General features: G+C 27.3%; 1 protein-coding gene and 3 non-coding genes across 4 annotated transcripts in view; 2 read left to right on the top strand and 2 right to left on the bottom strand.

Moving 5' to 3' along the window:
• Positions 1-1,357: 1,357 nt before the first annotated feature.
• LOC106786161 (synaptic vesicular amine transporter) overlaps positions 1,358-18,527 on the bottom strand; it is a 19,635-nt gene continuing 2,465 nt past the window's right edge. The window contains exons 2-12 of the mRNA XM_014747269.1: positions 9,293-9,435; positions 5,396-5,647; positions 5,160-5,316; positions 4,872-5,014; positions 4,583-4,765; positions 4,370-4,471; positions 4,071-4,245; positions 3,590-3,641; positions 3,257-3,440; positions 2,308-2,441; positions 1,358-1,544 (exon numbers count right to left, since the gene is read on the bottom strand). Coding sequence (XP_014602755.1) covers positions 1,476-1,544; positions 2,308-2,441; positions 3,257-3,440; positions 3,590-3,641; positions 4,071-4,245; positions 4,370-4,471; positions 4,583-4,765; positions 4,872-5,014; positions 5,160-5,316; positions 5,396-5,647; positions 9,293-9,407 — 1,566 coding nt within the window. The 5' untranslated portion in view covers positions 9,408-9,435 and the 3' untranslated portion in view covers positions 1,358-1,475. The remainder of the gene's footprint in view (positions 1,545-2,307; positions 2,442-3,256; positions 3,441-3,589; positions 3,642-4,070; positions 4,246-4,369; positions 4,472-4,582; positions 4,766-4,871; positions 5,015-5,159; positions 5,317-5,395; positions 5,648-9,292; positions 9,436-18,527) is intronic.
• Positions 2,768-2,838, top strand: Trnag-gcc. Its single transcript has one exon. It is a non-coding gene; the product is annotated as a tRNA-Gly (tRNA).
• Positions 3,785-3,857, bottom strand: Trnak-uuu. The gene has a single exon. It is a non-coding gene; the product is annotated as a tRNA-Lys (tRNA).
• Positions 5,874-5,945, top strand: Trnaa-cgc. Its single transcript has one exon. It is a non-coding gene; the product is annotated as a tRNA-Ala (tRNA).

Consider the following 18,527-nt stretch of genomic DNA (forward strand, 5'->3'; position numbering starts at 1 on the left):
TTCTCTGATAAACGCGTTTTATAATTTACTTATTTTTTTTTTTTACTTTTTATTTTATTTTTTTTTTTCTTTTTTGATTGTTGCTGTTCTAATACTACATTTATCAATCCTCTAATATACGATACAACAAATACACTCGCATCTTTTAATGATCTAATTTCAGATAATATATATATATATATGCGTGTAACTTTTGTTTTTAACACATCTATCGTATTTTTAATAATAATAATAATAATACTACTATTAATAATAATAATATTAATAAATATGCGACCAATATTATTATTGTTCTCGCATAACAAACACTCATATATTTCAATTTAAACGACGTTTCGTGAACGCACACACTTATTCTTACGGTTATAACGTGTTAGTTTATTTTAATTTTTCTTGTTGTTGTTTTTCTTTTTCTTATCTTTCTTATTACAAATTATTAGATCGCCCAAAAAATAATTCGTGCCGATTTTTGAAAAAAATGTAAATCACTCGTCACGAATTTTTTCGGTCCAATTCTAATTACCAAGACAAAGCCTTTTACATTGAGGAAATTTCATTGCGTTTTTCTAGCTTCATCAGGTTGCTCAAAAACGCACTCAAAACTTGATCGAGTAACGCAGGATACTTTTGCGATATCTCCCTAACAATTTTCTTATTTTATGTGATTTTATTAATTCCTGTTGTTTTCGTTATTTTAATTGTTTAATGAAAATGTCTAAATAGCTGGAGTATAGTGTCCTGCATGATACATATACATATATATTGTTTATTCATATTGTCATCTCTACGATATCGATGTTTGAACTCTTATTACGTAATTTTTGAATAATGTTTTTTTTATAATAATATAATATTCCCGCCTACGTATTTGTCAAGTTTATTATGTATGTATATATATATATATATATTGTTTATCGTATGCACTATACATATATATGTATTTATACACTTATACGTATCTAATTTCCTATGTATATATATATATATATGTATATACCAAGAGTAGAAGTTATTTGGATCAATTCGTGCGCGCGTTGAATTCGGAAAAATTAAAATAAGATTCTAGCGATATTTCGTTTTAAATGTGCCTAATTTTTCCGCCATTTTGTTCTCCGATAAATATTATTTATTATTCTAAAGTAAATAGTTTTAAACAAAAATTGCAAAATATAAATTGATCGAATGGAAAGATATAGGAGTTCGAATAGATGTGTAGAATTTCTTTTTCATTAAACATTGTTGTTTGTTAAATATAAATTTTAATTAAAGACTAAAACAAGAAAAAAAATACAAATAAATAAAAAATAATATTAAAGAGATATAGAGAGTGTGTGAGAGAGAGAGAATGAGAGAGAGAGAGAGAGAGAGAGAGAGAGAGAGAGAGAGAGAGAGAGAGAGAAAGGATAATCAAAAAGAAAGAAAAAAGATTTACCGTAGTTTAAAGCGTCACAGTTATGCCAATTGATTTGCGTGATTTATTGATCATCCTCTTCGTTCTGGTACGTTACGTAGCGCACGGACGATTTTTCGCCAATTATCAACGACTAAAATGTAATTTTTAATATTAACACTATAAATTGAATAATAATAATAACAACAATAGTATTATTTCAAATATAACAATTCCAATATACCCTGATTTACGCGGTATTTACTATACGAGGATTATTAATTTTTTAATTTATGGTCATCCCTATAATTTTATACAAAATCATCTCCCTTTACAGAGATTTTTATATAAAAATGCAATTGGTAATATTACAATTCAAAAAAAACATTGAATAATAATAATAGTATTGATAAATGATTATCACGAAAATTCTAATTACAATAGGGTTACATTTAAATTCTGATTTATGTACTACTTATTTTACGTTATTATTTTGTTATTCAGGATAAATGATCATGTCATTTTTAAACTAATGCTCTTATACGCGGTATTTATTTTAGCAAAAAATCGGGTTTCATTTTATTGGAATAGAAAATATTATATTTATATATATATTTATTTTTTTTTTCTTTTAATTATAAATTCTTCTCTAGAAATGTTAATAAATTTATTATGGATCAATGAGATGAAAATTCTTCCTTATTTAATATTATTATTTGTTAATTAAATATAAAATATTGTTTGTCTTGGATTACAGTACGGACAACGACAATTCAAATTTATTTGCATTCGTTTTTTTCGCGTATAAAGAAAGATTTTATTTAATGAATATTATTTGTGGAATAAAAGAAAACTACCGCATAGAACGAATAATTCGCATAAATCGGGAGACTAAAGCGTAAATATTTATTACGTACCTTCTTTTCCTCTTTCGTCGGTGGTGCTCTGAGGAAATACATTAAAGGAGCGTACAGGAAATTCAAAATGGCGATTCCAAAAAGCATCCACTCAAATCCTATAGTATTAACCAGCGTTCCACTTAATGCTGGTCCTAAATATAAAAACAAGTTAATTATTATTAAATTATAATTAATAGATTTGAATTATAATTATTTGAATTTATTTGAATTTCAATTTGAAAACATGTTTTAGCTGCCATGAATTATTTAATACATACGAACATTTCCTAAACTAATACTATGGTTTTCTTTAGTAGTTTTATTTGTACCATTGTATTATAATTATTGTATCTTTGAAACAAATAAAAACTTTTAAGTAAAAAAAAAGGTTCGATTCCCGGTCAATGCAAAATTAATTTTCTAACTTTTTACTAATAATACAATATTTATTTGATTATTGTGCCAGTACTGTCACGAAGCATCGGTGGTTCAGTGGTAGAATGCTCGCCTGCCACGCGGGCGGCCCGGGTTCGATTCCCGGCCGATGCATATTTTTTTTTATTTTTAACATTTATAGAATAAAATGTTTTTTTTTGTTTATGTTATTACATATATGGGTCATTCCACCAAATAAAATCATTTTTACGAGGCGACCTAGCTAATTTTTTTTAAACCTCGTAGATATGTTCTCTACATTGTACACAAAATTTCCTGAGAGTTTAAGCCCTTTATGCAACTACTTTGAAGTTATGATTTTTTGAATTTTTTTAACTTTTTTATTAATTATTTCAACGTAGTAAACTTTTTTTATAAATATTGGAAAAAGATAGCTTTTCGTAGGAAAAATTCTCAGCTTACTACTGAACTTAATACCATCGATTTTCAATAATAGATCGTAGAATCAATTATTTTAATTTTTTTATTACCAACTATTTATTTATTTATTATTTTATTTCTGAATTCTTACCTATAGCGAAGCCCAAACAAAATGCGACGTCTCCAATAGCGTAAACACTACCATAAACAGCAGAATGCCTAATATCTACTAAGTATCCTAATTCAGGCATCATTGAACTGTCTACCATGCCAATTGCAAATCCTAATCCAGCATTAGGAATGATTAAATGATTAATACTGGTAGCTAGAGGTATCTACAAACGAAATATAAAAATATTCAATCATGTTCATACAATTCTCTTATTTTCGTTTAATTTCGTTAATTTATTAGATAATAATTTTACACATAACAAAATGATATAATATTTTCATTATTAAATATATAAATATATTGTCTACTTACACACATTAAACAGAGGCCAATTACAACGAGGCCGATTAGTGATGCTAACCATCTGTAAAATAAATTTGAGATTTCATAATTATAAAAATATAATTATGAATAACAAAGTGCACACACATGTGTGTATGTGAATATATATATATATAAATTAAATATTAAGTAATACAAAATTACGAAAAAAAAGAAAAAAAAATTCGCCCGAACAGGGACTCGAACCCTGGACCCTCAGATTAAAAGTCTGATGCTCTACCGACTGAGCTATCCAGGCTGTTGTAATTGTCCAGTTTAAAATTGTTTTTCTTCAGACTTGTAATATAATTAATTGAATAATCTTTATTTATTGTATATATTTACACTCAAATTAAATAAAAATTTTATTTATATATCAAAATTAATAAAATATATTTTTATTGTTTAATTTATAATAATCACAAATTTGTTTGTAGATTTCGTGATTCGAATGAATGAATGATTGATTTACCTGCCCATTCTGTGACCAAGAGGACCAAAAAGATTAGTTCCAATTAAATAACTAATACTCGCAGGTAAAAATGTTGCTCCTTGCTTCCAACGACTAGCACCCATCGTATCCATCATCCAAATAGGTAAACTTGGTTCCAACATAGCTATACCCATATTTGCAAATGTTATTGCACCTGTAATGTATTGTAATTATATAAATTAATAATTATATAAATTCTCTCTATAATTATTAAATATAAATATTTATTTTTTTATTTAATTATTATATAATTATGATTGGTATATACATATACGTACCAGCAGCTAAAATAATATATGGATCAGTAACTAATGATTTCAAAGATGGCGGTTCGGCTTCCGTATACACCACGGATGGTTGAAGCATCAAAAGTTGTAACACTGAAGAAATCAAGTCATTTATATGTGCTTTACTTAATAATTTATTTATTTATTTAACTTTCTTATTATTTGTTTTTTTTTTTTAGTCTTCACAAATATGAGTTTACTTACGTCCATCACCGAGAGCCAATGCAGAGAGTACTAAAAATGGTGCAGATTTTCCCACAAATTCATACATAACTCCACCAAAGGGTGGTCCAATTAATACTCCAAGGGCTAATCCACCAAGAGCTATACCCATCGCATTACCACGTTCTTTGTCATCTTGATATCTCTCAGCCAACATCCCCATACCTTTTGTATTTTTGAAAAATAACAAAATTTAAATTTAAAACATACATTCATATTCTAGTCTCTTCAATAATAAAATATATTGTATTGATTTTTTGATTTGTTTTACCTGAAACACTGGAACACGAGGAACCAATACCCTGAAGTGCACGTGCCAAAAATAATATACCATAACTTCGACCAAAAGCAAATATCAGTGTAGAGATGAACATAATAATGAATCCAGTAAACATAGGAATACTGTAGCCTATTCTAAAATTCCAAACAAATCATTAATTGTATTATAACATTCATTTGAAAATTAATAATGTAGACTTATTTTACAATCGTAGGGAATTTTTTAATAACTTACAATAGAAATATTTAGCCCTATCTTGTATGATAGTTTTACAAATACCTGTGAGTTAATGGTCCAACAACAGGATTAGCAAGTAATTGTACAAATGCTTTAGATGCAAACATCATCCCAACAGCAACCGTTTCTTCTAACAATTCTTTATGCCTTTGTTCCTTTTCTTTAAATTCAGCCGTTGTAGCATTTATCGTAGTTGAATCTAAATTCATACGATCACTCATAAAAATTCCTAATCTTTAAATCAACAAATACCCAGGTTCCAAGTTCTAATGAATTACCTGTCAGTTCGGCAGACATTGTGGTACCAGAAAGAAATTCCAATTGAGAGTTACTGGATGTATTATTACAAGGACAAGAACATTTTGGTATTGGAGGTGTAATTGGTGAAGTTGTAGTAGTCATAGTTGGAATCGTTGTTGCAATTGTAGTCGTTGTTGTTATGACCTCTGCTCTGTGATTTCCTTCGAGATGTTCACTTAGGGTTGAGTTAGGGTGTTTTATGTCGTAGAGAAATTCCGGAATTATTGGAACTATGCACAATACACACAGATATCAATTATTTATTATATCGTCATTGTCAGTAAAATTTTTATTACATTTTTTATATACACGGAGTCTCAAGAGTCACTTTAACAATAAAATTTCCATTTGTTAAATTAATTATGAGACATCATAAATTATAGGAAAATAAAATAAAAACGAATAATAATAGTATTTTGTATATAAGAATTATAATAAACAAATATTTAACACATTGGGGGTGTAACTCAGTGGTAGAGTGTCTGCTTCGCATGCTGAAAGTCCTGGGTTCAAATCCCAGCACCTCCAGCCAACCTGTTTTTTTTTAACTCCAACGAATAAATAAACAATACTAATCTACGTAAGGGAATTATTTTATTAATTTGTATTTAACTAAGTTAATATTTAAAAGAACAGATTAATGGCATGCTATTATTTGCACATTATGCACACATGGCTTAATTATTACGGTTCATTTATCTTCTATTTATGCATGTAACAATAAATATATATATAACTAAATTAAAATTCATTTATACTATATGCACAAACGAAGTCTGAAAGTATAATTTACTTATTTTTACATGAATTAATGAATTAATTTCAACAAAAATTATATACAATATATAACTGATGAATAATTCTTGTCCCAATTTCCAGTGTGTTCGTTTTTGTTAACATGTGCAATCATTTGCGATAATAATCTTTTGATCAATTTATTAGTTCAATCAAGTGGAATTTTATTTACAAATTGTGTAGCAACAGGTGGAGATTGCTATCATTTAGACCTATATATCAAACAAATTGATTTTTAAATTTCGTTGATCTTTAAAACAACAATTCAAATGATTTGTTTGTTATTTCAAAGTTATCACGTGACGTTTCACGTTTGTTACACGACAAACATTTAACTTTTTTACCATTACAAGATTCTCATGGCACTACATAAATGCATGAGCACTTATTCGAATTGGTGGTATAATACACGATCCCCACCCTTATTCCTCCTGCTTATTCACCCCTACGACCACAACCATACGTTTCTGACGTTCTTCGATACGGCACATAGAATGAAGTACTCTTTGAATTATACATGAGCGTCAAAAGGGAAATGGTCGAGGTTTCGTATAAGTGCGAAAGTTAAAAGGCGGAAAATTGCGTGACCACTTCTACCTTGGATCAAGGATTAGATTTTTTCTACCATTTATAACTTTGATCATAGTTGTTGATAATTCAACAATATTTTTAATGCACCAAAGGAAAAATTTATCACGGTTATGTGTATGTACTGTTTGTATGCTTTCGTGGATTATTTTTTTTGTTCTTTTTAGTATTAAAAAAAAGTAAAAAAGTAACTTAACTTTAGCTAGTAAGTTTTATTGGTTTTGGTAGTTTTAGATATTAATGATTACATTGTAACCCTAACGTAATTTCTAATACGTAATTAGATAATGAAATTTTTATAGAACAAAATAAAAAGAAACACAGTTGCTTAGATTAACCCTCCACCCCGACGCCCCTTGGGATATTGTTTTCCATCTTGAGGATCAGAACCTAATCTCGTCAAGATCTTTAGACCCGTCTACTTTCAGGTTTTTACTGAGGATTCCGATTCCTCGAGCCGATATTACCTTCGACTTATGTCCCCGTGATACGATTTCCAATTTTCCTTCCCCCTCACCTCTCTATCACTCTTTTTTCTCTTCTTTTTATTCGCGAGGATTTATTCTTCAAGAAAAAGGGGAGCATTCCTATTAATTTCTTCTATTTTATTCCTAATAATCGTTGAATTGTATTAAAGGAATTCTTCTTTGATAATAATAACAACTTGTTATAATATTTTTCATATTTTTTCTTTTTTTGGAAACTACTAATTGTAGAAAATATAATTATTCAAATGGCAATCAATTTAATTATTTATTTTTATGATGGTATGTTGATGTTTTATTTTGACTCTCCTTCGATAATGTGGATATTGTCATGATTCAATAAATATTTTTATTTTTAAATTAAAGTTATAAATAACACACAATAAAATATTAGATAATATTTTTCAAACCCTAATTAGCATTAATCAATTTGTTCAAAGTACTTTAAAATAACAATAACATTGAAAAAACTTATCCCGTGGCGTTAGTTTAATCCACCATACCGACGAAGGGTTAAATTAAAATTTTAATAGATAATTAATTAATAAAAGATGATATTGAACATTTTGTTTTTATATAAAATCAAATATAAAGGAAATATTTGAGATGATAATAGTTATTGAATCCTCTCTCATCAGGTATAAAATATTTTAATATTGTTATGTATGATAATATAATACTATTATTATAAATATTTAGTAATTGATATATATATATAAAAATTATAATAAAAATGATAAAGAAATTCATATAAATAAAAGAAAAAAAAGCACATATAGATATTATTTTATAATACGTATCCAATATAGTCTGTGCGTATGTATACGTATTTATGTTACTATAAAAAAAAAAAAGGAATCACAGTAGAAAATGTTATTTTGTCTTAAAAAATAAACTACGTTTGTCTCCCCGTTCATGTTGGTTAATCACAAGATCTTACTGTATTTTATTTCGAATAAAAAGATAAAAAAAAAAAAAAAAACAGAAAAAGAAAAGAAAATATATAAAACTTTCTTTCATTCTCTATCCGAATGTGCGTTCCTTCAAGCCTCGTAGAAGAAGTTTTAACGAGCTGCGTGAATTCTTTTGGTTTGTACCTTTTTACAACCGATTACATTCGTGGTACTTTGATAAGAGATAAAAGGAATCGTCGAAGCCGATGAGATTTAAAAAGAAACGAACCTTTCAAGACAAAGTAAAGATTCCTGCTGGTACTGCTGCAAGTCAATTAGTCGGCCAATGTAAATGTCGAACGATTTTTTTAATGTCCTCCGTGACAAAGGATTAAAAAAGAAGCGCAGTTTGATATTGGAAAAAAAAGAAAAAGAAAGAAAGAAAGAAAGAAAAAAAAAAACAATTATTTGTCATATTGTCGACTATTAATATAGTTTGCAAAACAATTATTTGATTATATTAAATATTAATAATAGAATAAAGTGTGGGGTTCTGAACATTGCTACTATATGCGAGATAACATCCAAAGTTTTACTATCATTTTTATATTTAATAATAATTCCCATTAATATATATTGAAATAAATTTATTATTTAAATCAATCAGTTGTTTATCACGTCCAAAAATGTGTCGCAGAGGGGTAAATTGGACAGGATAAGAATTTAGAATGTTATATTTCAATCTTATTGAACCTTTCATCCCTTCATCGGGACTTCTTTAGCAACTAAAATATATTACGATTTTTTAAAAAAATATATATTATCAAACATTTAATACATAGTTATTCAATATAACCATGATCGTTAAAGTTCAGAGTCTTTTATATATTATTACAAAGACATACATATTTATAACACTTGTCACATTCACAAAGTTAGGGAGTGGTTAAAGGTAAAACCAAAAACCAACCAAAAATTGACTACACTCTTTATTACGTCACAGAACGTAATATAATTGTTTTTTCGGAAAAATTAATAGTTCTTACTTATATATATTATTTGTATTATTTGAATATAATATTGATATATTATGAAAAATAAATAAAATACTCACCGACAGTTGTTAAAAGCATGTTGTCGAGCAGTAAAGCAATGGCAACAATCACGAGGACAAGTCTTCGTGATTCTCGACATCGCTGCAACCAACCACTCCATTCTGCGCCTCCCATTCTCTTCTTCTTCTATCCTTTACCTGATCTACAAAAAATATAAATCATATAAACAAATTATTTCTATATACAATTATAACACGTAAATAATTATCAATTTTTAAGTATCGAATTTAATTGATGTATATTATTTTAATGTCGAGTAATTGTTCAGTGATTTCAACAATGGACTCTTCTGTAACCACTCGTATTGTTTTACATGAATTCGATTTATAATAATGTTTAAATTATTATTGTCAATATTTACAAGACGTCACAATCACATTTTCAAATCTTTTATTTCTATTGTGAAATTTTTGTTATCAATGATGAACTTTATGCTAGTTAATTGTCTTTAGATCAATTATAGGATTTTTATTTCAAGAGGTTTTTATTGTTTCACGTTTCGTTTTTAATGTTATACAATAAAATCAAGTGCATTTTCTGTATATATTTTCTTTTTGCGAGTGTCATAGTTAATTTAAAGAATTAAATTCAATAATTAATATAAGTAAAAATTAGTATTACCTGACAATAATTAAATAGAAAGTAATTAGAAAAATTGATGCTATATATGAAATAATAATAACCACAATTATTTGTACATCAACTTAATATATCAGAAAACAATGATGTCCATAACTAATTTATGGAATATAATTTGACAATATCAAACAATAAAAACAACATTATTACAAATTTCATTCTTTCACCAGTGCTAAATTAAAAATAATAAAGAATCCTAATTATTTTATCACCGATTTAATATTTCAAAAAGAAACCTTATCGAAGATTAATTTTTAAAACTTAAATACGACAATATATTAAACAATTAAAACAATAATATATTAAAGAAAATCAATGCTACTTTTATTTCTTATATTGGTTTTATTATACAACCATGATTAAAAATGAGATAACTAAACAATTTCTATCAAATAAACAATAATTAAGATTCTAATTATTTTTTAACCAATCAACTATCTTGTTTTTAATAAATATTTCAAAATGGAGGATTCGAAATCTAACAATTTTCTTGTTTTTTCTATCTAATTTTATGATTTTGATCGAATATAGGGAAGAATCAGACGTAAGTAATCGAAATTTGTCAATTTTCGAAAAGTAAAGAGAAATCGTATAGACGACAGACACGTTAAATTCGATTGATCATCGAGCCAAACACTCGAGGAGGAAACAGCCCAGCATCTTCGTTCGTAGTAAGAACGAAGCCGCAAATTGGCTGTATTGTATTAACACTTCGCGACGTTTGCCGGCTTGAACATTTCGATCTCAGCTCGAACGCGCTTTTAATTAAATTTCCTCTTGATCTTCCGTCGGGATCTTTCGTTCCCTTCACTTTTCCTTCCTTTTCTTTCTCCTCTTTACAAGATATTTGTATTTATTTACTCCAATTTTCATGATTTCATATTTTCAAATCAGCCACAAAAGAAGTTAAAGTGTGTTAATACAGTGTGAATACAGTGACTTAAACTGCCATACATGTTTTGTATTTTTTTTCTTATTAATACATATATGTTTTTAAACAGTTTTTTAAATGCAATAATTGCAAATGTTTAGCAATTATATTTTTGTTTTATTGTATGTACTTTTTTTTTTTAATGTCGTGTATGTAAGAATGTAATATGTGTAATATTTATATCATCATTATCATTATTTTTCAATTGGATATTTTAAATGGACGTCTTCAGTAAATGGAATCACTTCTCATAAATGTGAAACTTTATTCGCTTAACGATGATCATATTTCTTTTTTTCGATATATATCTAATACTAAAGTGAAAAAGATGTGCTCATTCGAGCGTATATTCGTAACCACTAGCGAACCGATTCTCTACCACTTATGCTGTTCGTGACGATTTTATCGCAATTCGTTCTATTTCCACACCCCTTAGCCCCCTCGTCATTCTTTAAGTACCCCCGTTACATTTTGTTACAATTTACAATCTAAGATTTGTATCATCAAGTTTCGTGACGATTTTATCACAATCGTTCTCTTATTATTATTATTATTTTTTTTCTTTCCCATAAGAACGATTTCGTAACGATTTACAATCCAAGATTTTTATCCTCAAATTAGCAGAAAGTATAAAATAAAAAAAAGAAGAATAGAAAAAGCGTGGAATTACTTATGAAATAATTGAAATAAAATGAACGATGATTTTGTTACTTCTAGATATTAGAATGAACAATGAAAAGTAGAACGATGAACTTTGACAATTATTCTTTGATATAATATGTAATAACCTTTTCACGATTGGGAGTCACCTAATTCCCATTCATTTAACGAAACACAATTAACCGTATCAATTACGAGCTTTTAACGGCACTTCCTGTGTTACTCCGATGAGCTGTTGCCGGTACCTCCTCCGTTTCTGCACTTCACACCCTCTCTACTTCTCTTTATACGTAATAACTCAGTTACCTGATGCTTTTAAGCCACCTAATTTTCACGCTCGCTTCAATGAAAAGGCTAGCGTTAATGGTAGTCACGATTCACCCTCTTTCTCTCTCTCTCTCTTACAGACACATACACAGACACACATTCATACATATAATTCACATTTACTCTCTCTTACATCTCACATACATACAATACAAATATATAGGCTCCTCTTACAGATACATGCATACAATATACAATGACATGATATTATTCGTGCTAGTGTTTACTAAAAATTTACACAATCATTCTATTTCTCTGAGAACTGATCAAATATGATAGCAACAAACTGTACAAACACCTAACAAAACTATTCCAAACATACATAAATTCATATGAAATGACGGAAGAATGGAAAGTAAATTATTTAACAATGATATATAAGTAAAGGAGGCGGATACAAATGCGAAAATTATTAAGACATTGGATATGGAAAAATTATAAAAACAAAAATAGAAAACGAGTACAAAGATAATAAGACAGAAGAACAAGCAAGTTTTCAAGTAAGATGATCAACAGTAGATTATTTATTTAGTTTGGTCCAGATGATTTAAAAGAAACTAACGTATGATCAAGAATCCTATCTATTATTTAAAAATTTAAAAAAACCATATGATAGTGTCCCACTAAAAAAGCTATAGGAAGCACTAGAAAAGATCAATATTAAGTTAGAATTATTAATATATATAATTTAGAAAATTTAAAATCAAAATCATCTCAAATGTTATATTGTTACAAAATTTTATAATGTTATAACTCAGTGACCTATAATAAAGCACTTTAAAAATTGTTAATATTATGATAAAACTCTTAATATAATTTTAGTGAACATTAATAAGACTCCATTGCTAAGTTATACATAAAAATATAATTAATACACATTTAAAGATAATTATAATATTATTTCAAAAAAACATTTAAAAAAAACCCTGTACATTCCACAATAATTCATTGTCAATAAATAGATTTATATTTCTTTATTATTAACATTAAAATAAAAAAATTGTAGAACCCAGAATTCGAACTATCAACCCCCACAGCGCACTGAGCTCACATTTTATATGCCAATACATATGATACTAAGTTAAGTAAACGAATGATTAATTTAATAATCAATTGTAAATAACATTTGCTATAAAAGAAATTTTGTGTATACATTTTTCGCTTTATTGTTCATCCATTTTTATAATTACCGACATATTTAAATTTGCGCAATTTAACATCGATAATATAGTCAGTCATTCCTTCCAAATGAATTGAGATATTTATCTCGAAAAAGAATAGATACTATTTCCCATGAGATACTACTGGGTTTTCCCAAAAAAAAAAAAAAAAAATAAAAGCACGTAACTATTCATATATTTTAAACATATATATATATATATATAGTCGCGGATGAGCAGAAAAAAAATATACTTATGTATGCGTTATATGAAAAGTCGAAGATTGATAGGAAAAAAGTATATAAAGAAAGAAAAAGGAAGAGGATAGTAAGTTAGAAAAAGAGAAATGGAGGGGAAGCAATCAGCATTTTTCTTGAAAGGCAGGTCCCCTGGGTCGCAGCATTATTCTCAGAAAAGAGTGCCTCTTGTCTTGCCACTTACAAGCTCCGATGCCTTTCCTACTATCCAACGTTTCCAACCCTCCTTTTACCAACCCCTCATTTTCTATCTTTTGCACCCACTATCTTTCTTATCTTCTCGGTAATTACAACGAAGAATGACCATGCGCCCAGTTTGTTTGTACGAGGCTTTGCTACTTTTTACTTTATTCGGTGGACACTCATTAGAGTTTGACATTCTGTGAGGTACGTCAAGATCCTGTTCTTTCTTTCTTTGTTTTTTTACTTCTATTTATCAATCCGTATTATGTTCTAATGTATTTTATTAAATTTCTAATCGGAACTTTTCTGATCGATTTATGCTAAAATTTAAGTCAGGTTTATTCTATTAATTTATTTGTCTTATACAATGTGAGTTTTTCGTAGAGAATTTTTTGATTGCCATACTGAATATTATGTAGAATACTTTGTTGTGTATTGTGCTAACTAACGACGTATGAGGAAATAAATTGTCCAAATTATACAGAAATTTATTGATCTCTTGAAGACAATAAATTAATTAAACATAGTACAGATCACGTAATTTTGTTAATTTTAATATCCAACAAAATTCAACCCCCTTACAACATTTCTCTTATAAACTTCTTTAAATTATTGAGTTATATACAATAGTTAAATTTTAGGCTTATATTATTACTTTATTATTGTTTATTAACTATATTCACCATTAAATAAGCCGTTCCAAAATATTTCATATAACAAAATACTCGACAAATTAATTATTTTTGTTATTTTTAATTAACTTCTTTTTGATAAAAATTTATTCAATTAGAGATTATTAAAGTATCGATATCTTATTTTCATAATTTAGTACAATTGTTTAAATAAAGAATAATTTCTTTTTGAAGGACGAATGGACAAACAATCAAGAAGATAGTTAGATAGATAGATAGATAGATTAATAGATAGATAGATAGATAGATAGGGAATGGGAAAGCCGCATTGGCAGAGTCGAGAGGGATGTTGATGCGTTGTAGGGGATTGTTGAAAGGGTTTGACAGGATTTTGCAATTGACAAGCTCACATGGTTGGTCGGTGATAAAGTGGGCCCCCTTGATTGTATGCCGACTCATTCGACCTCGTTATCTCCACTACATTCGCACCTTCTTTAGTTCTTTATTGTCCTTCTCTTTTTGTTGTTTTTTTTTATTTTTTTTTTTAATTTTTTTTTTTTTAATTTGCCTCCTCTCTTTCACGTCCACACACACACACACTTCTTTTTTTTTTTTTTTTTTTTTTTTTTAATTTTACATGACACCCCATACACAGCCGTGCCCCCATGATAATACGAATAAAGAGAAAGAGAGAAGGAGAGTAAAAGGAAGGGAAACGTTAGACCAAGTTTGCTAATAGAAAAATCTTGTCCAGTGTGTCCGAGGTCAGCGAATTTATTGTAAAACGTGACTATCATTCTCTAGCGTTAGCTTTAAAAGGACTTTGTTGAAAAAAGCAAGTCATTGAAATGACTATTTTTATAGTAATAATAGTAGCGATAGAGTGGGTCAGATATATCACAGTATAAACGATCAAGAAAATAGATTTTTTTGATATATTTGTGGTAATAAGTCTAATCGTATTATTTGAAATATGTTTAAGGGATAAGAAATAAGAGGAAAATAAACTAGGATGAATTTCAAGTTTCATTTTGAACTCTTTGAAACTATCTACTTAATAGCAGTTTTAAAATATTTTTAATAATGAATCTAATCATATTATTTAATATATATTTAAGGAATAAAAAATAAAATAAAAAGAAATTATAGGGTATACATTTCTTTTAATCTTTTAAATCTATCTATCCAAAATTGTATAAAATGTATTTGAAATATATCTTAAAGAAAAATAATCTTAACGATATAAAAAACCAAATAATTAGATTACAAATCAAATGCTTCTATTAATTCTTTGAAATTTAAATATGTTATATCGAAAAGCAAAATTTAAATAGATCTGATAATTAACCCCCCAATCGTATTATTGAAAGTACACTTAAGTGATAAGAAATAAAATGAATATATAAATTTTAAATTGAATCGAATTATTTGGAATATATTCTCTCTTTAATAAAGAAAAGATAAAACGAAATAAGAAATTAGGGTCCCTTATAACTCTTGTGAAATCTATCTATCTACCCACCAGCATGCATCGTCAAAGTTATAATCTTTGCACAGTTACTATCCAGTTAAAAGATACTATCGTTTCCAATTACATTCAGAGAACATATAACGCAGTTTTGTCGAATGAATGAATGAATGGCTTAATTAAATCTAAGAATAACTTTTGATACGGGTTACGAGAAAGTTAGTGAACAATTTACAATTGTTAGATCCAATCCCATAATCGTCCTTTAGAAAACCTTTGAATTTTTACATAAGTTGTTTTTACAAATATATATAAAAAAAAAGAAAAGATTAAAAGAAAAAAACGGATTAGAATAGAAATCGAAAGAAGAAAAGAATAAAACAGGAAAGATATTGTGAACAAATGTAAAGAGCAAACTGTTGCTTCGTGGTTCAACAAGTAGATCGAATGAATCTTTGTCTTTTACCATTAACGTGTTTGATTTTTGATATCGTCGATGAAAAATGTTAGACAAAAAAATAAAAATTTTTCTTTATAATAAGATTCATATCTATCTATCGCGAAATAAATATCATTTTGTTTTTTTTGTTTTCTTTTTTAAAGGAACGAAAAATGGATAAGTCTTTTCTGTTTATATTATGAAGCTTGATCGTGCGAGTAATCGAGCAACCCTTTTTTTTCCCTTCTCGGTTCTTTGTCTTTACGTCTCATAAAGTTTTCCGTGCAATTGCTCTGTTAAGTTATAACCAACGTAATATTTTTTCCACATAGAAACTAACGCGAACAATTTTTTTCCACACTTCTCGGATAGAAATCGCGGCTTTATTTCAATACTTTTCGATACGTTGTGAAACCTTAAACAATTCTTTCTGTTCGATCAGAATATAATAAAAAAAAAAGAATAAAATAAAATTAAATTAAATTCATAACTATCGAGAAATATTTTCAATAAAAATGCAAACTCGTAGCAACAGCAAATTATATGTTCTTACTTTCTTAATTTACTTAAGTTAATTTATGTTACATTAAATAATAATGTGATCAATAATTTTCAACATTTGTTAACAATTTTGTATATTAACTATTGTTTTAATATTTATCTCTTATATATGATTATGATAGTAATAATGAGATAATAATATAAAATAATAAACTATTAAAAAAAGTAATAATAATAATAATAATAGAGTGTTGAATAACCTCTTAGAATAGTTTCATACAAAAATACACGTATGATAAAATATCGAGTGTCACAAGTTTTTAGCATTTAAAAGCATTGAAAAGCTCATTTTTGTATAACATTTTATCTTCATTTTTACTAATGAAATATGATAATAGAATTTTGTGAAGAATAAACAATAGGAACATTTCATATACATCTCGCATAACAATTATTCCGATATATTTAATAATAATACTGATTTTATTTGCCTATTCCAAAAACCTTGACTATTGATAATACTTTCAACATAATATTTATAAACGAAACGTTAAAATAAATAACATCGTTAACAAACTAACAACAATATCGTTGAATTATTAATAACCGAATTAACACGAAAGTAAGAACATTGAAAACATTTGTAAAAGAACAAACGAAACACTGTATATTATTACCACAAATGTATTACCGAAATATAACGAAAAATGTATAACGATGCACGTGTTAAATAAACTATTACATTATTTTAATAATATTACTCAAAAATTCTTACATAAGAGAGAGAGAAATCGTAACTTATGAAATAATAAACTTACACGAAAGCAGAGGATCGATAGAAGACGTTTAATCGTGCAAATGATCCGGTATTTACTGACTCTCCGATTTGAATGTCAACAGATGTTTGTCAGTAATAATCCAATACGAGGGACAGAGTTAAAACAGAATAATATGTTACCCATAATCTTATGGCGAGACAACACATTTACTATCAAGGTTGATACTTATCAAGAAATCAACAAATGATTAAAGAAAATATATTAGAATCTTATATAACACCAGTTCCCTTTAAAATTAAGAACTAATAACAATGAAAGTTATTCGTAATAATAGCAAAGATGAAGATAATCAATATTTTCTAAACGGTTTTCAATATTTGTCAACAAATTTGAATTTTAATCATAACTATAATATTTATTTAGAATAATAATAATAATAATACCCCCTCAGTAATCCCTACTTGTCGTAAGAAACGACTAAAAGGGAAACCCATGAAAAATAGAGGATATTATAATAATAATAATAATAATACAATTATTATATATCTAAAAAAAATAAAAATTATGTTACACGAGAAAAATATTTCATACAACGCAATTTCTTGTTAGATTTATATAACACGTAACACATTAACTGTATTATACGAGAGTCTATTGTAGTTTGAATTTTATTAAACAGGATTTAAATGACAATATCGTAAAATCAATGAACAATCGAACAAGTTTTTGTGTGTTCTTATTCGTTTCTATTTCCTCGTAAAATCACAAACGAAAGACAAAATTGTTTCTACGTTCGGTATCCTGAAATCCGTGAAAAGACATGGGTAGGAAGAAAATAGGGAAAAAGGTGAGATATATGTAAATGACAACACACGTGATAGGTGGAAAAAGATTAGTAAGGGTGAAAAAGAAAGGCACGACAGAAAATTACACTTTACGATTCAATTAGGTCGGATGAAGAAATTTGTAACCAAGATTGTATAGAAGTATTAAATTGTAAATTGAAAGTTATGGGTTAATCAGAATAGTAAATTGCCTGATATCTATATTGAATCAATATTTCTTAATTAATTTTTATGATAAAAATTTAAGTATGTATATATAAGTTCGAAATAGTAAATTAACTGATATTTACATTGGATCAATATTTTTTAATTATGGTTTGTTTTTATGATAAAAATTTAAATATATAATATTAGTGATTGGTTTATTTACTTGTTAGACAAAATTTCATGAACTTATATATATATATATATAT

The sequence above is a fragment of the Polistes canadensis genome, unplaced genomic scaffold (assembly GCF_001313835.1).
Source record: "Polistes canadensis isolate GaletaPanama2010 unplaced genomic scaffold, ASM131383v1 scaffold_66, whole genome shotgun sequence".
In the NCBI taxonomy this organism is placed as follows: Eukaryota; Metazoa; Arthropoda; class Insecta; order Hymenoptera; family Vespidae; genus Polistes; species Polistes canadensis.